Raw genomic sequence first — 25,147 nt, 5'->3', positions numbered from 1 at the left:
TTTTAAATGATATCTCCTTTGCCATTGACAAAAACAGCACTGTGTCTCACTTTTTATTGATCTCTCTAAGGCTTTTGATACAGTTGATCATGCTATACTAAGGCAGAAATTGTCGAGTGTAGGTCTTTTGGAGCATGCAGTTGCATGGTTTGCTAATTATCTGTCTGATAGAACTCAGTGCACTCAATTTGATGGGCTTATGTCTGTTAAATTGTCTGTCTTCAATGGTGTGCCCCAAGGCTCTGTACTTGGTCCTCTCTTATTCACTATTTATATAAATTATTTAGACAAAAATGTCCAAAATGCACAACTTCATTTTTATGCTGATGATACTGTTATTTACTGTTGTGCCTCGTCTCTTACAAAAGCTTTCCAGAACATACAAACTGCTTTTTATACTGTTCAACATACCTTGTGTCAATTGAAGTTTATCCTCAATACTGACAAAACTAAACTAATGGTGTTTTCTAATGCAAGAAATAGACCTCTATACCTTTCACCTATTACTACCTGTAAGGGCAAGGAGATTGAGGTTGTAACCTCATATACATATCTTGGAATTTTAATTGATGACGGCCTCTCTTTCAAATTGCATATTCAACAACTTACAAAAAAATTGAAGCTGAAATTGGGATTTTATTTTAGGAATAAGGCCTTTTTCTTTTGAAGCCAGAAGGAGGCTAATGTCAACTACATGTATGCCCTTACTAGACTATGGGGATATTTTATATATGAATGCTTCCGCTCAGTGTTTGAGATCAAATGACACTCTTTACCATGGCACTTTGAGATTTATTTTAAACGGCAAAACCCTTACGCACCACTGCACTTTGTATACCAGGGTTGGCTGGCCTTCTCTAGTCACTCGTAGGCTCAGTCACTGGTGTACTTTTATTTACAAAGCCATTTTGGGTTTACTACCTTTTTATTTGTGCATTTGTATTGTGCAGAAATGTGCTGGGTACTCTCTTCGTTCGCTGGACTTTATCCTGCTAACTGTTCCAAATGTCCGAACTGAATTTGGTAAAAGGGCTTTTATGTACTCTGCGCCATCGTCTTGGAACACCTTACAAAGTACTTTTAAACTGGAAGAACTTGTCCCGATTGGTGTTTTTAAATCACTGATGAAGGATTTTGAGGCTGATTCCCTGACCTGTCAATGTTTTTAATTTGCTGTTTTATACTCTTGTGAATTTAATGGTTTTTACTAGATTACTTGTAGTTTTTCATGTTGTCTGTCTGGCAAAAAAGTATTTAGTCAGCCACCAATTGTGCAAGTTCTCCCACTTAAAAAGATGGGAGTGGCCTGTAATTTTCATCATAGGTACACTTCAACTATGACAGACAAAATGAGAAAAAAAATCCAGAAAATCACATTGTAGGATACTTTGTTATATATCCTTTGTTGGCAATGACAGAGGTCAAACGTTTTCTGTAAGTCTTCACAAGGTTTTCACACACTGTTGCTGGTATTTTGGCCCATTCCTCCATGCAGATCTCCTCTAGAGCAGTGATGTTTTGGTGCTGTTGCTGGGCAACACGGACTCTCAACTCCCTCCAAAGATTTTCTATGGGGTTGAGATCTGGAGACTGGCTAGGCCACTCCAGGACCTTGAAATGCTTCTTACGAAGCCACTCCTTCGTTGCCCGGGTGGTGTGTTTGGGATCATTGTCATGCTGAAAGACCCAGCCACGTTTCATCTTCAATGCCCTTGCTGATGGAAGTAGGTTTTCACTCAAAATCTCACGATACATGGCCCCATTCATTCTTTCCTTTACACGGATCAGTCGTCCTGGTCCCTTTGCAGAAAAACAGCCCCATAGCATGATGTTTCCACCCCCATGCTTCACAGTAGGTATGGTGTTATTTGGATGCAACTCAGTATTCTTTGTCCTCCAAACACGACGAGTTGAGTTTTTACCAAAAACTTATATTTTGTTTTCATTTGACCATATGACATTCTCCCAATCTTCTTCTGGATCATCCAAATGCTCTCTAGCAAACTTCAGACGGGCCGGGACATGTAATGGCTTAAGCAGGGGGACACGTCTGGCACTGCAGGATTTGAGTCCCTGGCAGCCTAGTGTGTTACTGATGGTAGGCTTTGTTACTTTGGTCCCAGCTCTCTGCAGGTCATTCACTAGGTCCCCCTGTGTGGTTCTGGGATTTTTGCTCACCGTTCTTGTGATCATTTTGACCCCACAGGGTGAGATCTTGTGTGGAGCCCCAGATCGAGGGAGATTATCAGGGATCTTATATGTCTTACATTTCCTAATAATTGCTCCCACAGTTGATTTCTTCAAACCAAGCTGCTTACCTATTGCAGATTCAGTCTTCCCAGCCTGGTGCAGGTCTACAATTTTGTTTCTGGTGTCCTTTGACAGCTCTTTGGTCTTAGTGCATAGTGGAGTTTGGAGTGTGACTGTTTGAGGTTGTGGACAGGTGTCTTTTATACTGATAACAAGTTCAAACAGGTGCCATTAATACAGGTAACGAGTGGAGGACAGAGGAGCCTCTTAAAGAAGAAGTTACAGGTCTGTGAGAGCCAGAAATCTTGCTTGTTTGGTAGGTGACCAAATACTTATTACTTATTTTCCACCATAATTTGCAAATAAATTAATTGAAAATCCTACAATGTGATTTTCTGGATTTGTTTTTCTCATTTTGTCTGTCATAGTTGAAGTGTACCTATGATGAAAATTACAGGCCTCTCTCATCTTTTTAAGTGGAGAACTTGCACAATTGGTGGCTGACTAAATACTTTTTTTGCCCCACTATATATCCATAACAATCAGCTATTGAGGCGTGGCACTGTTGTTCAGAGGAGGTAGCCAACAACACAGCTAACACATTCACTTCAAACTGAAGCTGGAAATACTGCAAACTAGCTGCACAATTTACCTCGTTTTACCTTGATTAAATGTACATTTCTTTGTATATATCTAGAAAAATGATTCCAGCTGATTCATGATTTTGACTGGCTGAGAAACATTGCCTGCCTGTCTGTCTCATCTCGACTCTTGACACGTTCATTACTATGGGACAGCTGGAAATCCAATTTTAATATTGAAACAATGTTGCAAATGTCAGAGAGACAGACAGCAAGGTTTATAAAAATCTCTGCTGTTGAAAACTAAATGTTAGTCTAAAATTTATGTGAGATAATGTCTAGATACTTTTTATAATCAAGTTTATAAATTGCCTGGCTGGGCTAATGAAACATTGGATTGCGCTGTCAGATGGAACAGAGTAAATAGGTATTTTAATGTAATAGATTTAGCCTCAGGTATCTTGTGGAATAGATACTGACTGGAATGCTGTTTAAACCAATCAGAATTCAGGTTTAGAACCACCTGTTGAATTAACACATGATAAGACATGCACTCTACACACATGTACACATGTATTGTAAATATGTGATAGTAGAGTAGTGACCTGAAAGAACACACTAAATGTATTGGGTAAAGTGTTTTGAAATGTAATGTCTTGTAATATTTTGTATTGTATATAACTGCCTTAATTTTGCTGGACCCCAGGAAGAGTAATGGGGATCCTTGATAAATACAAATACAAATATACTGTATATTCTAAATGAGCTAAACAATATAAACAGACTATTTATGTACTGAGAACCGTATTATCATACCGTAAAATTCCCACACATGTCTTTTCCAAGCTTGCGCGACAGTGCACAGCCACCTTCCCCTTTTTCACACCATAGGTTAGCATCTTCACTCCATCCATCATCCCCATGACAGACGACACATCAAAGTCTGACATGCCAAAATTGAAGAAAAATTAAGGCTACAACATAAGCTCACACACAGAGAAAAATAGACAATTTAATTTACATAAGGCCTCAGAGACTATCCTAATGTTATGTATATTAGAGATAGGTATCAATACAGTACAGTCGTACTATCATTTTCCATAAAGGTTTGTAGGAAGTAGGTGAATCCAGTGTCTGGCTGCAGAGGTGGGCCACAGTGAGCATGCTCCCCAGGTGAAAGCATGTTGATGATGGACTTGATGTTCAGCCTGGTCAGATATAAAAAGATCAGTTAGAAACAAAGGTTGGACACACGTGCACACACACACACGCAGGCAGTCATAAACACATACATGACCATTAAGCATGGGAACTGCTCTATGATGCTGTACTTCTTCTGTGAGAGGAGAATCTCGCCATAGCCACAATGTCATCAGTCACCCTGACAACAGTACACAATCACAATGAATATAGAACATCTAATCCTCTCTCTTTTTCTCTCTCTCTCTCCCCAATCTCCTTCTCTCCTTCTCGCCTTCTCTCCCTCTCTTCCCCACCCCCAGCCCCTCACCAGTGTGAGTAGAGTCCCTGTACAGTTTGTTGGCTGGGCATCCAGCAGGCTGATCCTTCGTAGCGGCAGTCCAGTCTTCCACAGGCCAGGAGGCAGATGATCTTGGGTGGGATGGCTTCACCAGGTTCTCTCTGACCTGGGAGTAGGCTAGCCATAGCACCGGCACCATGGGCATAATGGACGGCATGTACCATAGTGGGGGTAGTTCACAGAGTCGGTTTAACCCATTAGAGTGTAAGCCCTGTCTAAGCCGGGGGAGGCGGGGTTCTACTAAGCTAACATATTCATGTGTAGCCCAAAGTGTTTGGATACTGCAGACAGAAGTTGGCAAAAGAGGCTGTACCGACTTCAGACGAGTCCCAAGACACTTGTGGGGGTTGTAGAGAAAAACGGAGAACAACATGGGGTTCGTAAGAGTCTCAATGTTCCACAGAGAGGTTAATAGAGGTGGGCCAACCAGTTTGGACGCTTTAGACATTTTTGTGAGAAGATCTGACAAACACCGCTCTAGCACTGTCACCTTTCACCGCAGATGAAGAAGGGCGATATCGGCGGATGTGGTGGATTGAGATGCAGCCCATACAAACTGTTATCTCTAGCTTAAACAGATAGATTTTGATGAGGATGTTTTTATTAGGATATTTAGATTTCCATGGTGTCATGTAAATTGTAGGAGAAGGGTTAAACTATAAAACTAAAGTCAGTTGTTGAACCCTATGGAGGATGCAGTCCAGGTACCAGGGGTACAGACTAATGGAAACCATTTGACTTGAGCCCATTTTGTATTGTATTATTAGCTAGTAGTAGTAGTTATCTTGTTATGAGGAGCTTATGTGTGTTATTGTAGAGACAAGGGAAAGTACAGAAAGTCGCAGGTCGAACACTGTAAATGCTGTATATTAAGATTCTACTAGGCAAAATAGCAACAGTCGGGTTTTGGTTCCTGTTAAGCCAAGTTAGTTTCTGTGACTTGTAGGGCAAGGGGAAGTGGTGGTGCAACTCAACATTGATGTAAGAACAACAGTTGAAGAGGGAGGAAACATCTTGGAAGTGGGCCAGAGAGGCCACCCTCAACAACACTCTAACTGCAGCCTTATTTCACATGCACACACATCCTTGCCCACGGAAGTTCTGGACTCGACAACACCAACAAAGAGGAGCCGACCTAGTTTCTGCCCAGCAAAAACATTTTTTTTTTTTTAGCAATACAAGGGAGGGAACTCCGCCAAGTGTGGTGGTTATAAATATTCCAATGTGATTCACATTTGTTTTAAAATATATGTATGAAAAATAAAATAAGATATCTCTCTCGCTCTCACTCTCTGACTTGTATGTTATGCTATGCAGCTGAGCATCCAGTTGGGTTCAATAAATCTGGTTTGAGTTTTTATCAGTGTCCATCCTGTCTGTACCTTGAGTAAGACCTAACAGGGCTTAGTCAGCCTCATGGGGAGATGTAAAGTCAATATGCCCGCCTCAACGACAACAACTTGGTTCATCTGGAAGTATGCTACATCTGCAGGAGGTTAGGTCAGAAGTGACTGACAGAGCCTCTGTAGGATTACAGCCCAGAACGGTCACCTGGCGAACTTCGCCTACTGCACCTGTGTGAGACTGTGTGGTAATGAAGAGTCCAGTTGCTTATACAATTGGAAAAGTAAAGAAAATAGAGTCAGTAAATGTTGCAGATAGCTAAAGAAACATACTGTTTAACAGTATTATAAACCTTCTAATGACTAGACCAAGCAGCCTCCAGCCTCAAACCACGACGGTCCATTGCTTAAAGTATTTGATCGATCAAATTGGATGATAATAACATATTAGTGAGGCACCATGCAAATGTACTTGCATTAAAGTTCCATCAATACATTCTCATTATCAACTGTGATTTAATTGACTGATCTTAATAATCTCTATAGGATTGTTGATTCATTTCAAACAATACCCTCCTCTGTATCTTGTCGTCCCTTTTTGGGGACATCTCTGAGAGAGAAAAGCTCAATGTTTCTCTCTCTCTCTCACACACGCAAAACGTATCTCAGCCATCTGGACATGTTTCGATTATGTCTTTAAGTGTTACTGTGAGTGTGATGTTGCAACCTACATGCACAATTAGAAAGCTGAAGATGTTATTTTTCAAAATGGTTCCGACTAAATTAGTCATAATATGTAATGATATGTATTGGTCCACCATTGTTGATTTGACATTAGCACAATAAAAGCTATTTACTGTCAAAGTCGACTGTATTAATTCTCTTCAATTAAAACCTGATTATTCTGTTCCTAAATACAGAACATTTGAATGGGTCAGTTCTATCACAGTAAAGACATAAACATGAGCGTATTCCTTTTATTAAGACCACATGCAATGTCAGGCAGTGTCCATGAAAGGTCAGTAAGGCCTGTGTTTAGTATCTGTTGTAAAAATGGTTTTCCAAACATAGCCTAAGAGCAGCCTAAAGCTGAGATTAGGGCCACACACACACATACGAAACGTATCTGTCTCAGCCATCTGGACATGTTTTTTATTATGTCTTTAAGTGTTGCTGTGAGTGTGATATTGCAACATACGTGCACAATTAGAAAGCTGAAGATGTTATTGTTCCAAAGCAGGTATTCCCAAACTGGCATTCCCCAGGGGTACGCGCAATGCCGTTGGGGGTACGCCAAATAAAAATGTGATTCACATTTAAAAAAAATTAACATTTAAAATGACCTGTTTTTTTTCTTCATATTTTCAAACAGTACATTTATATTTTCCAACGGGGCTATACATTTGGATGAGGTTTTTCTATCCTGAGTAGCCTCGTTTCACTGTCAAAAGTCAAATTAATCCATCTAGTGTTCAGTGAAATAAGAACACAATGTCAAATACAGGTAGCCTAGTCAAATAATTAACATCCAATCACATTAACCGTTACTCTCTCACAGGAAACCTTCACTCCTGCGCAGACATTTGACATTTGTAAGTACACTTTATGGTTAGGGTTAATGTACACACACACACACACACACACACACACACACACACACACACACACACACACACACACACACACACACACACACACACACACACACACACACACACACACACATTGATGTGTGGTCTTTTATAAGGATGTGGAGGCTGACGCCCAACTGTCTTACCGGTTCCAGCCCTAACAACTGTTACCAAGGCTGAGGTTCAGCCAACCACATGGATCTAAACTAAACACTCAAGTTAAACTCTAACTACACACGTGCGTGTAACTCATTACAGAGAGAGAAAGAGAGAGAGAGAGAGAGATAAAAGGAGAGGCTAATGAGATCAGGTTGTTATTTTCCACAGTAGCAGGAAGCTGTGAAAGCTGACAGACATGTTTTACTCTCTCAGTCACACACACACACACACACACACGACCAGAATCAGGATCAGAGGTTACAGTTTATTTGGCTCATTTGTTTTGGTGCATCAACCAACCAGACCAGTGTGAAATGGCATGGATGTTATAAAAGTCACTGTAATCTAACAGAGATCTAAATATACTGTAAAACTGACTACAATTCACCAAAAACTTGGTCACAAATAAAAATCAACTTTATAAAAAGAGTCAGAGACTTCAAGGCGTTTTCAAATTGGGTAGAGAAAGAGAGAACGGAGAGAGAGTGTGAGAGGGAGAGCGAGAGAGATCAAGAGAAAGAGGGGTTCTTGTACTCTACTGGAGCGACCAGGCTGCTCCTCTATAACACTTAGAACTACGTTCACCACAGACCACAGCCTGCAATATCATTGGGAACTTGTTACAATGTGCTGATTTAATTGGCTCTTGCTAAGGAATGGTATAGATTGAGTGGCTTTGCTATAGGGAGTTGTCTTAGGACCGCCCCTGGACCTTCAGATGTTATTTTGGTAGAAATGTGATCACAGTACAATATTATTACAATCATTAATAGAATATATGTTGCTTACATTGTCATGCCATTATTTCATCAATAGTTTAATTTAAATCATTGAGCAGTTGTGGTAATTGAAAGTCTGTTCATATTACAAAAACATTTGTTTATGACACCTCTAGACTACTATTCATAGATCTCTTAATTCATCATAAATCACAAATGTGTTATGTTTATTTCACTTCCTGAACCAGTTTCTCACAGGGCCAATCAGTGAACAGTGACATCACCATGATGGTTTAGGAGTGTCGACCTTAGCACTGGACAGATTCCATGTTAGAGAGGATCAGCCTGAGAAAGGCACTGCACATATTTGCTAACCTAGATCACTTCATGAGTAGATGTTCAGGATACAGGGTGATTCTGCGCAGCACCGTCCTCAGGCTAATCCCCTGGATCACCAGGTGTAGCAGATCCTTGTTACAGAGGTTAGGGGATCTAAAGTACTCGTTGGCAGTGGGTTGGCAGCTGCTAGCTCTCAAGCCGACCTTTCTCAACAAGTAAACAAAAGTCATGTGACTAGGAATGACATCATGCAACATTAAAAGGCATCGTCATGGTAATGATAACATCATCAGACGATCTCCCGTGACTTCCTAATGGCACAGCAGAGCAGCATGCTGAAGATCATCCCAAACACCTGGGGAATAGAATGGGAAATGAAGAATAAATTAAGAGTTCTCTATTGTAGGGAGGTTGTCCGTCAGCCTTTCTATCTGTCTGTCAGTAATGGGGCATTGTGGGCTAACATGGTCTTCCGTTTCGCTGTGTGTGTGTGTGTCTCACCATGATGACTCCAATAGTGATGCCCACTCCTCCTATGATGTGCAGCTTGGAGTCAAACACTTCATCTATAGCATCAGGACAGCTCTGCAATAAATACACACACACACAAAGGGGCTGTAAACATTACACAAAGTGGAAGGAGGAACACCTGAACACAAACACAATCACAGATCAGGGTGCTACCTTGGTGATGAGGCTGTCCAGCCCATCTCTTGGGGGACAGGTGTCTTTGGCAAAGTCCCCAACGGAACCTGTTGGTCCGCAGCAGTCCAACTGTAACACACACAGGGTAGAATAGAATGGTACCTTATTTGTCCAACTGTTTTTATGTGGAAGGCATTTGTTTCTGCTTCCAACCCCCTAGGCAATACACACACAAGCAAACACATTAACTACATGATTACCCCAGTCTGTATGAGACGGAGTGTCTCTCTCAGTGTGTCCTGTGAAGTGTTCTGGTAGTTCTGATATGTCTCCAAGTAGAACTGAGTGATGTCATCAACCACCTGTAGAGGAAGGGTTGCAATGTGACAAAATGTAGGGAAATGGTTTTAATGCAACACAGAACGGGGATGTAACATGTTTTGGCACCTTGCTTTGGTTGGAGAACCCCCAGATTCCAGCAGCGACCTCGATGGCGAATATGATGAGGAGGAAGAAGAAGAACTGCAAGAGAGAGATACGCATATAACATTTGTGTGTTTTTGTGCCCCCTGACACAAACCACTGCTGAGGGGGGATTTTGAAAAATAGAATTATAAATAGAAAGAGAGACAGAAAGACAGAGACACTGAGATCTGGCCTTGAATCTGTTCTGTAACCAGTGGTATACTGAAGTTACAGAGTATCAGACTATCAGCCCCAACAGTCAACAGTCCAACTGACTACAAAGATAAAGATAAAGAGGAGAGGAGAGGAGAGGAGAGGAGAGGAGAGGAGAGGAGAGGAGAGGAGAGGAGAGGAGAGGAGAGGAGAGGAGAGGAGAGGAGAGGAGAGGAGAGGAGAGGAGAGGAGAGGAGAGGAGAGGAGAGGAGAGGAGAGGAGAGGAGAGGAGAGGAGAGGAGACTGGATAAGAGAAGACAGGAGAGGAGAAGACAGGAGAGGAGAAGACAGGAGAGGATAGGACAGGAGAGGAGAGGAGAGGAGACAGGATAAGAGAAGACAGGGGAGGAGAAGACAGGAGAGTATAGAAGAGGAGAGGAGGTATAGAGGTTAACTCACCAGCCCCAGCATACACGGTGACTCCTGAATCGCTCCACAGCATCCCAGGAACCCAACAACCATCATGAATGACCCTGCAATTATGAGGATATATACACCTACACACAAAAAAACACACACACACACACCACCATCAGAGCACCTGCAGTGATATTTGATAATGTATGTGTGTGCATGCTTGTGTGTGTGCGCGTGGGTAAATGTGTGAGTGTGTGCGTTACCTGTGAAGAAGATATGGGGAGATTCTGCTCCTTCAAACAGCCCTCTGGTCTTTGGGTCAAACCTCAACCACAACCCTATAGCCAACACTCCTGTACCTGCAAGCTAACACAGACACACAGACACAAAATATTAGATATCATACACACACATACCTATTCCAGGGCAAGGTGAGACACACACACACACACAGCTAGCCTCTATCCTTAGATTCCTACAGTAGATAAAGTGGATTCAGGAAGTATTCAGACCCCTTGACTTTTTCCACATTTTGGTACATTTACAGCCTGATTCTAAAACGGAATAAATATTTTTTTCCCCTCATCAATCTACACACAATACCTCATAATGACAAAGCAAAAACAGGTTTTCAGAAATTAGTCACATGCGCCGAATACAACAGGTGTAGTAGACCTTACAGTGAAATGCTTACTTACAAGCCCTTAACCAACAAAGCAGTTAAGAAAAAATTTATACAAATAGAAATATAACAAATAATTAAGGAGAAACAATAAAATAACAGCAGCGAGGCTATATACAGGGGGTTCCGGTACAGAGGGTTCCGGTACAGAGTCAATGTATGGGGGCACCGGTTAGCCAAGGTAATTGAGGTCATATGTAGATGTAGGTAGAGTTAAAGTGATGATGCATGGATAATAAACAGATTAACTGTTCAAGAGTCTTATGGCTTGGGGGCAGAAGCTGTTAAGAAGCCATTTTGACCTAGACTTGGCGCTCCGGTACCGCTTGCCATGCAGTAGCAGAGTGAACAGTCTATGACTAGGGTGGCTGGAGACCTTGGCAATTTTCTTTCTCTGACACTGCCTGGTATAGAGGTCCTGGATGGCAGGAAGATTGGCCCCAGTGATGTACTGGGCCGTACACACTACCCTCTGTAGTGCTTTGAGGTCGGCGCCTGAGTAGTTGCCATACCAGGCAGTGATGCAACATGCTCTCGATGGTGCAGTTGTAGAATTTGAAGATCTGAGGACCCATGCCAAATCTTTTCAGTCTCCTGAGGGGGAACAGGCATTGTCGTGCACTCTTCTCGACTGTCTTGGTGTGTTTGGACCATGATACTTTGTTGGTGATGTGGCCACTAAGAAATTTGAAGCTCTCAACCTGCTCCACTACAGCCCCGTCAATGAGAATGGGGGCGTGTTTGGTCCTCCTTTCACAATCATCTCCTTTGTCTTGATCACGTTGAGGGAGAGGTTGTTATCCTGGCACCACACAGCCAGGTCTCTGACCTCCTCCCTATAGGCTGTCTCATCGCTGTCAGTGATCAGGCTGTTGTGCCGTCGACAAAGTTAATGATGGTGTTGGAGTCATGCTTTGCCATTCAGTCATGGGTGAACAGGGAGTACAGGAGGGGACTAAGCACGCACCCCTGAGGGGCCCCTGTGTTGAGGATCAGTGTGGCAGATGTGTAGTTACCTACCCTTACCACCTGGGTGTGGCCCGTCAGGAAGTCCCGGATCCAGTTGAAGAGGGAGGGGTTTAGTCCAAGGGTCCTTAGCTTAGTGATGAGCTTTGAGGGTGCTATGGTGTTGAACACTGAGCTGTAGTCAATGAATAGCATTCTCACGTAGGTGTTCCTTTTGTCCAGGTGGGAAAGGGAAGTGTGGAGTGCAAATTATTGATTTGATGATTAGAGATTGCATCATCTGTGGATCTGTTGGGGCGGTATGCAAATTAGAGTGGGTCTAGAGTTGCTATGATAATTGTGTTGATGTGAGCCATGACCTGCCTTTCAAAGCACTTCATGGCTACAGACGTAAGTGCTACGGGTCTGTAGTCATTTAGGTAGGTTGCCTTCGTGTTCTTGGGCACAGGCACTATGGTGGTCTGCTTGAAACATATTGGTATTACAGACTCGGTCAGGGACAAGTTGAAAATGTGAGTGAAGACACTAGCCAGTTGGTTAGCGCATGCTCGGAGTATATGTCCTGGTAATCCGTCTGGCCCTGCGGCCCTATGAATGTTGACCTGTTTAAAGGTCTTACTCATATAGGCTACAGAGAGCGTGATCACACATTTGTCCGGAACAGCTGACGCGTTCATGCATGCTTCAGTGTTGCTTGCCTCGAAGCGTGTATACAGTGGCAAGAAAAGGTATGTGAACCCTTTGGAAATACCTCGATTTCTGCATAAATTGGTCATAACATTTGATCTGATCAGCATCTAGGTCACAACAATAGACAAACACAGTCTACTTAAACTAATAATACACAAACAATGATATGTCATTATTGAACACACAGTGTAAACATTCACAGTGCAGGGAGGGAAAAGTATATGAACCCTTGGATTTAATAACTGGTTGACCATCCTTTGGCAGCAATAACCTCAACCAAACATTTTCCATAGATGTGGATCAGACCTGCACAATGGTTAGGAGGAATTTTCGACCATTCCTCTTTACAAAACTGTTTCAGTTCAGAAATATTCTTGGGATGTCTGGTGTGAACTGCTCTATTGAGGCCATGACACATCATCTCAAATCGGGTTGAGGTCAGGACTCTGGCTGGGCCAATCTAGAAGGTTTCCTCTGTTGAAGCCATTCTATTGTTGATTTACTTCTGTGTTTTGGGTCGTTGTCCTGTTGCATCACCCAACTTCTGTTGAGCTTCAATTGGCGGACAGATAGCCTAACATTCTCAGGCAAAACGTCTTGATAAACTTGGGAATTCATTTTTCCGTCAATGATAGCAAGCTGTCCAGGCCCTGAGGCAGCAAAGCAGCCCCAAACCATGATGCTCCCTCCACCATGCTTTACAGTTGGGATGAGGTTTTGATGTTGGTGTGCTGTGCCATTTTTTTCTCCACACGGTGTTGTGTGTTCCTTCCAAACAACTCAACTGTAGTTTCATCGGTCCACAGAATATTTTCCCAGTAGCTCTGTGAAACATCCAGGTGCACTTTTGCAAACTTCAGACGTGCAGCATTGTTTTTTTTGGACAGCAGTAGCTTCTTCCGTGATGTCCTCCCATGAACACCATTCTTGTTTAGTGTTTTACGTATCGTAGACTGTATTTAGCTGACACTCTAGGATTCTTCATAACCTCATTGAGCATTCTAAGTTGTGTTCTTGCAGTCATCTTTGCAGGACGACACTCCTTGGGAGAGTATCAACAGTGCTGAACGTTCTCCATTCATAGACAATTTGTCTTACCGTGGACTTTTGCAACCCTTTCCAGCCTTATGCAAGTCAACAATTCTTCATCTTAGGTCTTCTGAGATCTCTTTTGTTCGAGGCATGGTTCACATCAGGCAATGCTTCTTGTGAATAGAAAACCATTTTTTTGTGTGTTTTTTATAGGGCAAGGCAGCTCTAACCAACATCTCCAATCTCGTCTCATTGTTTGGACTCCAGGTTAGCTGACTCCTGACTCCAATTAGCTTTTGGAGAAGTCCTTAGCCTAGGTGTTCACATACTTTTTCTAGCCTACTGTCACGCCCTGACCTTAGTTATCTTTGTTTTCTTTATTATTTGTCTAGGTCAAGGTGTGACAAGGGTGGTTTGTATGTCTATGGGTTTTCATATGTCTAGGGGTTTTTCTAGTCTAGGTATTTATATGTCTATGGTTGCCTAGATTGGTTCTCAATCAGAGGCAGCTGTTTATCATTGTCTCTAATTGGGTACCATATTTAGGTAGCCATATTCCTTTGTTATTTTGTTGGTTGTTATTCTATGTTTAGTTGCCTGTTTGCACTAGTCATATAGCTTCACGGTCCGTTTTGTTGTTTTGTATAGTTTTGTTCAGTGTTCGTTCTTTTTATTAAAAGAGTTATGTACACTTATCACGCTGCGCCTTGGTCTTCTCATTATGACGACCGTCACATCTACACTGTAAATGTTTAAATTATGTATTCAATATAGATGAGAAAAATACAAGAATTTGTGTGTTATTAGTTTAAGTACACTGTCTGTCTATTGTTGTGACTTAGATGAAGTTCAGATCAAATTTGATGACCAATTTATGCAGAAATACAGGTAATTCCAAAGGGTTCACATACTTTTTCTTGCCAGTGTAGAAGTGATTTAGCTTGTCTGTTAGGCTCGTGTCACTGGGCAGCTCGCGGCTGTGCTTCCCTTTGTTGTACGTAATAGTTTGCAAGCCCTGCCACATCCGACGAGCGTCGGAGCCAGTGTAGTACGATTCAATCTTAGTCCTGTATTGATGAGTTGCCTGTTTGATGGTTTGTCAGAAGGCATAGCGGGATTTCTTGAAAGTGGCAGCTCTAGATATTTTAAGGTCAGAGTTAGGAATGTAATTTTGTGGTTTATCTTTGTTAAAACCTTTAGGGCAGATGTGTGTCAGATAAATGCTATAGGAAGAGAGACTGCATATTCTTAAAACAACAATATTATTAGATTTGCAAAAATTATGCAATCCACCATCGCCAGGAATGGTTCAGTGTTGAAAGCTAAACATAGTCGGGTTGTCACACCCTGATCAGTTTCACCTGTCCTTGTTATTGTCTCCACCCCCTCCAGGTGTTTCTTGTTATACCCAGTGTATTTATCCCTGTGTTTCCTATCTCTCTGTGCCAGTTTGTCTTGTATGTTCCAAGTCAACCAGTGTGTTTTTCCTGTGCTCCTGCCTTTTCTTTTCTCTTTTACTAGTCCTCCTGTGTTTGTCCCTTGCCTGTTTTCTGGACTCTGTACTGCCTGCCTGACCATTCTGCCTGCCCTGACCTCGAGCCTGTCTGCCACACTGTACCGCAACTCAGAACTGGTTTTGACTTTTGCCTGTCCACTTTTGCCTGTTCTCTTGCCTACCCCTTTTGGAAAGACTCAAACCATTTGCCTCCTGTGTCTGCATCTGGGTCTCGCCTTGTGCCCTTATACGGGTCTCTGCTTTTATTGAAAAAGTACAACCTCTTTTGACTATGTGGCAGATTAGCAGATGTGTGGAAACAGGGGCGGAATAAAGTGTAAAAGGCGATTGGTTTGTCTGTGCAGATTAAGAGCCCGAGGTTGATAGCACAAGGGCTCAACAGTATAACAGCGTTTTGTCACAGTTCACACTATAATGTGATCCTACCTGCAAGGTTCCACATAGCTGACTTCCTGCAGATAGTAAACGCACAGGATGTCTCACATGCTGAGGTCGCACCTAAATGGATCTTAGCTACAGTATATGCCCAGTCTATTGACTAAGTCACACAAAGACAAGTTTGTATCAGGTAAAAAAAAACACTAGCATAAAACGAGACTATTATTTATGCAGTAAAACATTGGATAGCATGTTATGTATGTAACCATTTTTTATGTAATTTTCCACAACAGGTGTCAAACTCATTCTATGGAGGACCGAGTGTCTGCTGGTTTAATTTTTTTCCTTTCAAATAAGACCTAGACAACCAGGTGGGGGGACATCCTTACTAATTAGTGACCTTAATTAATCAATCAAGTACAAGGGTGGTGTGAAAATCCGCAGACACTCATCCCTTCATGGAATGAGTTTGACACTTGCTCACTTTGATACTTAAACCCGGGGACCCTGCAAGCTTTACTCTGGAACCAAATAAGATGGATTCTGTTCTTAAGATGCAGATAATTTTTTTATGTTATTATCTGAAAGCCATTTACTGATATCGGATAACTCTGCACTAAGGATCTCTTCTTCTGAGGCTTTGTTCTCATGGTGTCACACCCTGACCATAGAGAGCTCTTTATTCTCTATGTTGGTTAGGTCGGGTGTGACTAGGGTGTGTCATCTAGGTGAATTATATTGTTGTTGGCCTGGTATGGTTCCCAATCAGAGGCAGCTGTTTATTGTTGTCTCTGATTGGGGATCATATTTAGGCAGCCATTTCCCTTTGTGTTTTGTGGGATCTTGACTATGGATAGTTGCCTGTTAGCAGCACGGTTCAGTTGATATTTATTGTTTTGTTTTGCTGTGGGTTTCACTTAGTAATAAAAAGATGTGGAACCCAGATCACGCTGCGCTTTGGTCCACGTATTATAACGACCGTGACACATGGGACACCAGTGGAGCAGAGTCATCAGCATGCAAAAACAAATAGCGAGAGCAGGCTGATTTCATATTGTTAATGTACAGTAGGAATAGAAGAGGGCCAAGGATGCTCCCTGCGGCCCCACAGCTAATCCCCTTTGCACTAGAATGTTTTCCATTCACATACACCATTTAGTCTCTTCTTGTTAAATAGGACTTAACCCAGTCAATTGCCCTGCTATTAAAACCAAAGGTGTTTCACTTGTAGAGCATGATACTAAGAAAGTCTCTAGATTTTGCACACCTGAAGTAGAGTATCTTGTGATAAAATGCAGACCACACTATTTGCCTAGAGAGTTTTCAGCTATACTTTTCATGGCTGTCTATTTACCACCACAGACAGCACTCAGTCAGCTGTATAAGGAAATAAGTAAACAGGAAACCGCTCCCCCAGAGGCGGCGCTCCTAGTGGCCTGATACTTTAATGCAGGGAAACTTAAATCAGTTCTACCTCATTTCTATCAACATGTTAAATGTGCAACCAGAGTTTAAAAAAAATCTAGATCATCTGTACTCCATACACAGAGACACGTACAAAGCTCTCCCTCACCCTCCATTTGGTAAATCCGACCAGAAATCTATCTGCATGATTCCTGCTTACAAGCAAAAATTAAACGTGCGGGACTCTAACCCGGAAGCTTATGAAAAATCCCGCTATGCCCTCCAACAAACCATCAAACAAGCAAGTGTCAATACAGGGCTAAGATTGAATCGTACTACACAGGCTCAGATGCTCGTCTTATGTGGCAGGGCTTGCAAACTATTACAGACTACAAAGGGAAGCACAGCAGTGAGCTGCCCAGTGACATGAGCGTACTAGATGAGCTAAATCACTTTTATGCTCGCTTTGAGGCAAGCAACACTGAGGCATGCATGAAAGCATCAGCTGTTCCGGACGACTGTGTGATCACGCTCTCCGTAGCTGAAGTGAGTAAGACCTTTAAACAGGTCAACATTCACAAGGCTGCAGGGCCAGACGGATTATCAGGACACGTGCATGTACTGACCAACTGGCAGGTGTCTTCACTGACATTTTCAACATGTCCCTGATTGAGTCTGTAATACCAACATGTTTAAAGCAGACCACCATAGTGCCTGTGCCCAAGAACATGAAGGCATTCTCCCTAAATGACTACAGACCCGTAGCACTCACGTCCGTAGCGATGAAGTACTTTGAAAGGCAGGTCATGGCTCACATCAACACCATTATCCCAGAAACCCTAGACCCACTCCAATTTGCTTTCCGCCCAAACAGATCCACAGATGATGCCATCTCTATTGCACTCCACACTGCCCTTTCCCACCTGGACAAAAGGAACACCTACGTGAGAATGCTATTCATTGACTACATACATCAACGCTCATCACTAAGCTAAGGATCCTGGGACTAAACACCTCCCTCTGCAACTGGATCCTGGACTTCCTGATGGGCCACCCCCAGGTGGTGAGGGTAGGTAGCAACACATCTGCCATGCTGAACCTCAACACTGGAGCCCCTCAGGGGTGCGTCCTCAGTCCCCCCCTGTACACCCTGTTCACCCATGACTGAGTGGCCAGGCACGACTCAACACCATCATTAAGTTTGCAGACGACACAACAGTGGTAGGCCTGATCACAGACAACGATGAGACAGCTGATAGGGAGGAGGTCAGAGACCTGGCCGGGTGGTGCCAGAATAACAACCTATCCCTCAACGTAACAAAGACTAAGGAGAAGATTGTGGACTACAGGAAAAGGAGGACCGAGCACGCCCCTATTCTCATTGACGGGGCTGTAGTGGAGCAGGTTGACAGCTTCAAGTTCCTTGGTGTCCACATCACCAACAAACTAAAATGGTCCAGACACACCAAGACAGTCATGAAGAGGGCACGACAAAGCCTATTCCCCTTCAGGAAACTAAAAAGATTTGGCATGGGTCCTCAGATCCTCAAAAGGTTCTACAGCTGCAACATCGAGAGCATTCTGACTGGTTGCATCACTGCCTGGTACGGCAACTGCTCGGCCTCCAACGGCAAGGCACTACAGAAGGTAGAGCATACGGCTAAGCTGCCTGCCATCCAGGACCTCTATACCAGGTAGTGTCAGAGGAAGGCCCTAAAAATTGTCAAAGACCCCAGCCACCCCAGTCATAGACTGTTCTCTCTACTACCGCATGGCAAGCAGTACCGGAGTGGCAAGTCTAGGACAAAAAGGCTTCTCAACAGTTTTTACCCCCAAGCCATAAGACTCCTGAACAGGTAAACAAATGGCTACCCGGACTATTTGCATTGTGTGCCTCCCCCCATACCCAACCCCTCTTTTACGCTGCTGCTACTCTCTGTTTATCATATATGCATAGTCACTTTAACTATACAATCATATACATACTACCTCAATTAGCCCGACCAACCGGTGCTCCCGCACATTGGCTACCCGGACTATCTGCATTGTGTCCCGCCACCCACCATCCCCAACCCCTCTTTTACGCTACTGCTACTCTCTGTTTATCATATATGCATAGTCACTCTAACCATATCTACATGTACATACTACCTCAATCAGCCCGACGACCCGATGTAAGTATGTGGCCTCGCTACTGTATATAGCCTCGCTACTTTTATTTTTCACTGTGATTTTACTGTTGTTTTTATTTCTTTACTTATCTATTGTTCACCTAATACCTAGTATTTGTTTATTTTATTTTATTTTTGTACTTAGAAATTGCACTGTTGGTTAGAGCCTGTAAGTAAGCATTTCACTGTAAGGGCTACACCTGTTGTATTCGGCGCACGTGGCAAATAAACTTTGATTTGATTTGATACGGTGATCAACCATACCAAACGCCTGCAGATCCAGCATTACCATTCCACAGATATTTCTATCAGTGGAGTGGGACTTTCTAAAACCAGACTGTAGTTCATTTTAAAGATTATTCTTGCTGGTATATTCCTCAATCTTTCATACATTACTTTTCAAGCATTTTAGACAGCACACTCAAAATGGATACAGGTCTATAGTTTCCCTTGTCTGTTTTGCTGCCTTTCTTGTGGATAGGGATCACTCTAGTTTTGTATACTTGGGGACTACCCTGCTCAATAGAGATGTTGATTAAATGGGTGACACAAGGGACAATAAGTCTAGCTCCATCTCTTAATAACCTGTCAGGGATATTGTCGAGGCCTGTAGCTTTAGAGCAGGTTAGTTCAGACAGTCTCTTGACAACTTCAACCTGAGACACTGCTGTAAAGGAAAAGGCAATCACTTGGAGTAAAAGCCCAAGACCTGACCCTTCCCATACACTCCAGTACAACCAGTAGCTTCTCAACCAAATTTGACTTTTGTGAAAAAAGTTCTGAGATTGTCAGCAACCACATCCTTGTCAAACATGATTTCCACATTGACCTCTAGACCCAAAGCTTTAGCAATTTGTTTTCTGTTCATCACTATATCCCAACTGTTTCAGGGAGGGCAACAACTTCCAAGGGTGACTCCTATTCTCACCAATTTTGTCTTTAAAATAAAAAAAATTTGGCATCTTCTATCATCTGACTAGATTTGTATTTATTGTTGAGAGTATCATTAAGCCAGGAGCAGGTTGGTACATGCAACACTTGCACACAGTTGCACTCTTTCACGCTATATCCATCTGTCTGTATGTCTCTGTCCCACACACACACATACACACACACATTCCTCAAACCGCCTCCTTAGTCTAATTATTAACTTTAGCCTCGATGGAGAATAGTGATCTGCTCCAGGGTGTGTGTGTGTATGAGTGTATCAGCATTAGTGATGAGCGGGTAAGTTTAGGGTCATGAAATATTGTGTAGATGAAGGGCAGGTGGGTGGCGGGCGGGTTGAATAAATAGAAAACAATGCATTAAAATCCATGAATGTATAATTATTGTGCAATTCCTATCTATATGCTGTATTGAGCCTCCAGTATTCATGCTGCAGTAGTTAATGTGTCGGGGGCTAGGGTCAATCTGTTATATCTGGAGTATTTCTCCTGTCTTATCCGGTGTCCTGTGTGAATTTATGTACTGGTATGCTCTCTCTAACTCTCTCTCTCTTTATTTCTTCCTTTCTCTCTCTCGCGACCTGAGCCCTAGGACCATGCAGGACTACCTTGCTGATGACTCCTTGCCTGATGACCCCCCCCCCCCCTGACTTTAGCGTCCCAAATAAACACCAATTGCCTAACGTCGATCATCTGAGGCAAAAAGGAAGATGTGTGTGTTTAATTCAATAAGAGAAAAGTTGCGAAATGGAGTTGAAAATCATTAGTAGTCTAATGTTTGGGAAAGATTTGGTGAAGTGGTAAAAGAGGATCATAGCTGTGCCGGATATGTTATGTGTGATGATTGTGAGATGCTATACAAATTCAACGATCACAAGACAGGGACTTCCAAATGGCAAGTCAAGGAAACTGTACTATTCAGATGGGTTAAATAGAATATAGCATAACTGACTGTAGGTCTGTTACCTTTAATAGTTATAAGATGTCTAACTCGCCAGAAATTAGTTGTGAATTCCATACTGTAATTAGATCACCTGGTGCATGCTGCACAACAGAGTGACTCACAAGGCTCCAGTCTCTGTTGTATGCTTGTAAACAAACACTAAGTGACATGTGACTGGGAACTACCATAAACTTCATAATAATGTAACAGGTGAAATTAAGAATGCAATGTTCTTTATCTCCTAACGTATTGCACAAGTTGACTGAAGGTATTTACTTAAAAAGTAGCTACAAATATTAAAATGTACAAAAAAACGTGTTGACAGTATTGAAAAACCATCCTGTGACTTTTTCCAAATACCCCAGTATACGGTACACCGTACAAGCCTAGTGTTCACCCATAAAATTACTGTTTCATTCAATAGAACATTGTATCTGAAAAACAATAGTCCAAACCCTACATGTAGTTCAAAAGTTACCAACGATTTAGTCATAGAATTTAGCGTGATTACGGCCATGGTCAAAATGTGGTCAAAATGTGGTCACTGCTAAATAGAACAGGTCTAACTTCGAACGTCAACTGACAAGCTAGCTAGTGGTTTCATGTTCGCTTGTGATAACATGGGCTTTTTCTAAATGAAATCTGCAGAATACAAAACATCATTTAGCCTATATATATATATATATATATATATATATATATATATTATCCTCAAAAAATCTAACAGACAGAATTCCAATATCTACCCTCCCCGAAAAAAGTAGGTTCCAGTTTTCAGTTGCCAAAATATGCAACCAAGAGCTGCACAGTCTAAACTAGCAATGGTCACAATAAACTAATGTTCTTATTTAATCAACATTGTTAAGTACAAGCATATTAAGGTTGTAATATTGTAGAGAACAATGTAATAATTCATTGAATTTGATTAATGGGCTAGCCTCCGTCTTTTGTTTTAGTGTTGAGAGTAGGCAATCATTACACCAGGGGCAGGTTGGTACATGCAACAGTTGCATTCAGTTATACTCTCTCACACTATGTTTCTATCCATCTGTCTGTATGTCTCTGTCCAATAAAAAGCATGATCTGGCGAGCACCCAAAAGACGTTGGTAGAGATGCTGGCTAACGGGGAGTAAACTGTATGCTATAAAAATAAGCAAAGAGAGTTGCACACTCAATATACACGCTCCAAGTAATGTATTGGGTAAACCACTTTAGGGTGAAGAAGGCACAGTGAATGCACACTGATGCCGAAACGTTGGTGGTTCACCCAATAAAATACTGGGAGCTTGTATATTGAGTGTGCGACTCTCTTTATTTATTTGTATGTCTCTGTCCCATACACACACGCACAAACTCCCACACACATACAGTGCATTCGGAAATAATTCAGACCCCTTCACTTTTTCCTAATAAATCTACACACAAAATCCCATAATGACAAAGCAAAAACAGGTTTTTAGAATTTTTTAAAAGTAAAATATCATATTTACATAAGTATTCAGTACCTTTACATAGTACTTTGTTGAAGCAACTCTGGCAGCAGCGATTACAGCCTTGAGACTTCTTGGGTATGACGATACAAGCTTGGTAAACCTGCATTTGGGGAGTTTCTCCCATTCTTCTCTGCAAATCCTTTCAAGCTCTGTCAGGTTGAATGGGGAGCGTCGCTGTACAGCTATTTTCAGGTCTTTACAGAGATGTTCGATCGGGTTCAAGTCTGGACTCTGGCTGGGCCACTCAAGGACATTCAGGGACTTGTCCCGAAGCCAGTCCTGCATTGTCTTGGCTGTCTGCTTAGGGTCATTGTCCTGAGGTCTGAGGTCCTGAGGGCTCTGGAGCAAGTTTTCATCAAGGATCTCTCTGTACTTTGCTCCGTTCATCTTTCCCCACCACATGATACTGCCACCACCATGCTTCACCGTAGAGACAGTGCCAAGTTTCCTCCAGACCTGAAGTTTGGCATTCAGGCAAATGAGTTCCATCTTGGTTACATTAGGGGACCTTCAATGGTACCCTTCCCCAGATCTGTTCCTTCGAAACAATCCTGTCTTGGAGCGACCTCATGGTTTGGTTTTGCTATGACATGCACTGTCAACTGTGGGACCATATATAGACAGGTGTGTGCCTTTCCAAATCATGTCCAATCAATTGCATTTACCACAGGTGGACTCCAATCAAGTTGTAGAAACATCTCAAGGATGATCAATGGAAACAGGATGCACCCGAGCTCAATATTGAGTCTCATAGCAAAGGGTCTGAATACTTATGTAAATAAAGTATTTCTGTTTTAATATTTTTTATTAATTTGCTAAAATTTCAAAAAAACTGTTTTCGCTTTGTCATTATGTGGTATTGTGTGTAGATTGATGAGCATTTTTATTTATTTAATCCATTTTAGAATAAGGCTGTAACAAAGAAAATGTGGAAAAAGTAAAGGGGTCTGAATACTTTCCGAATGCACCGTACACACACACACACACACACACACACACACACACACACACACACACACACACACACACACACACGCACACACAGTGGTGGGGAAAATAACCAAAAGTAATACTTGAGATACCAAAATAGAAAGTTCCTCAAGTAAAGTGAAAGTTACAGAGTAAAACACTACTTGAATAAAAGTCTAAAAGTATTTGGTTCTAAATATACTTAAGTATCAAAAGTATAAAATAATTTAAAACTCCTTATATTAAGCAAGCAGACGATATTATTTTCTCGTTTTTAAAATGTATGGATAGCCTGGGGCACACGCCAATACTCAGACATTATTTACAAACAATGCATGTGTTTAGTGAGTCCACCAGATCAGAGGCAGTGGGGATGACCACGTGTTCTCTTGATAAGTGTGTGAATTGGACACTTTTCCTGTCCTGCTAAGCATTTAAAATGTAATAAGTATCTTTGGGTGTCAAGGAAAACGTAGAGTGTAAAAAGTACATTATTTTCTTTAGGAATGTAGTAAAGTAAAAGTACTTTACGCCACTGCACACACACACACTCAAGCTAAGTTAAGTAGACCTACCCAGAAGAAGACGTTGAAGATAAACATGATGTACTTCACACACCTGATCCCTCCAAACACTGCCATGTTACTAACGTGATCTCTGTCTGTAACAGAGCAGAACACTTCTCTCCTATTTCCCTAGACAGCCTCACAGAGAGTGAGAGAGACAAAGAGAGAGGAGATAAAGAGAGCAAGGAGCGATAGACAGAGAAAGTAGTAGAGAGTATAAGTCACGCCCTGAAGTCACCTGATCAGAGAGGTAGAGGAGAGGGGGAGGGAGGGAAGGAAGGAGAGAAGATTGCAGACGACCTGGGTTCTACTCTGTAAGTGATTTCGTTGGTCTACTCTGTGATTTCGTTGGCTTGATTGATTTTATTATTATAATGTCGTGCATCTTCAGTATGCCCAGCCCACATTAGCTTATAAGACACTGTATTTGCATTAAGACACTACTCTGTGAGTGATTAACATAGTCTGTTTAATCTAATTATACTGGTTGCACACAGTTAGGCCCACACTCTACTGACCACAGATAGGCTGCCCTTAACTCACACGCACACACACACACACACACACACACACACACACACACACACACACACACACACACACACACACACACACACACACACACACACACACACACACACACACACACACACACACACACACACTACTGCTAATACAATGTCAACAGCTGCAGAAACTATCAAAAAGACACACACCCATACATAACAACCGAAAGTCATGCTAACTTCATGACAGCGATTTCTAATCAACCATGATATTCTTTATATCAAACTCAATTGACCGTTACAGAACGAAGCAATCAATCACGTATCACAATACATCAGGCATAACCCAACAATAACAGCACTGTCTAACTGTGTGCTAAAGTAAGTCTCAATGAGGCACTGTAAACACAGTGTGCAGACATAACAGACACATGCTCTGAATCATGCAAGAGGGGGCGCACTGTTCTTTCATCTGCATTGAGCATGCACACGTCACGCGCAGTCGCATGCCCCACCAAGACAACATACAACACACACACAACCACATACCAAAGTGTGTGTATGTGTGAATGTGTGTATGTGCGTTTGCATATGCTTGTGCTTGTTCAACAGTGTGGATAACATGTCTGATCAGACCAAAC

At 42.2% G+C, this 25,147-nt stretch overlaps 1 protein-coding gene and 1 long non-coding RNA gene across 5 annotated transcripts in view; both read right to left on the bottom strand.

The window, feature by feature from the left end:
• Positions 1-3,823: 3,823 nt before the first annotated feature.
• LOC109866917 (uncharacterized) lies at positions 3,824-4,762 on the bottom strand. Its single transcript, XR_004204904.1, has 2 exons — positions 4,342-4,762; positions 3,824-4,039 (listed from the first exon to the last, which is right to left on the bottom strand). It is a non-coding gene; the product is annotated as an uncharacterized LOC109866917 (long non-coding RNA).
• A 2,987-nt stretch (positions 4,763-7,749) lies between these two features.
• Positions 7,750-25,147, bottom strand: part of LOC109867288 (CD9 antigen-like) — a 22,138-nt gene continuing 4,740 nt past the window's right edge. For 2 of the 4 annotated variants that reach the window (XM_020456367.2, XM_031802160.1), the window contains exons 2-8: positions 10,506-10,608; positions 10,285-10,382; positions 9,655-9,729; positions 9,468-9,569; positions 9,247-9,336; positions 9,064-9,147; positions 7,750-8,917 (exon numbers count right to left, since the gene is read on the bottom strand). In XM_020456367.2, the coding sequence (XP_020311956.1) occupies positions 8,852-8,917; positions 9,064-9,147; positions 9,247-9,336; positions 9,468-9,569; positions 9,655-9,729; positions 10,285-10,382; positions 10,506-10,608 (618 nt within the window). In that variant the 3' untranslated portion in view covers positions 7,750-8,851. Of the gene's footprint in view, positions 8,918-9,063; positions 9,148-9,246; positions 9,337-9,467; positions 9,570-9,654; positions 9,730-10,284; positions 10,609-24,009; positions 24,310-25,147 lie in introns of those variants that run through there. The other 2 variants (XM_031802159.1, XM_031802161.1) reach the window with 2 other exon arrangements.

This window comes from Oncorhynchus kisutch, linkage group LG22 (genome assembly GCF_002021735.2).
Source record: "Oncorhynchus kisutch isolate 150728-3 linkage group LG22, Okis_V2, whole genome shotgun sequence".
Lineage (NCBI taxonomy): Eukaryota > Metazoa > Chordata > Actinopteri > Salmoniformes > Salmonidae > Oncorhynchus > Oncorhynchus kisutch.
This window is presented reverse-complemented; position numbering and strand designations above follow the sequence as displayed.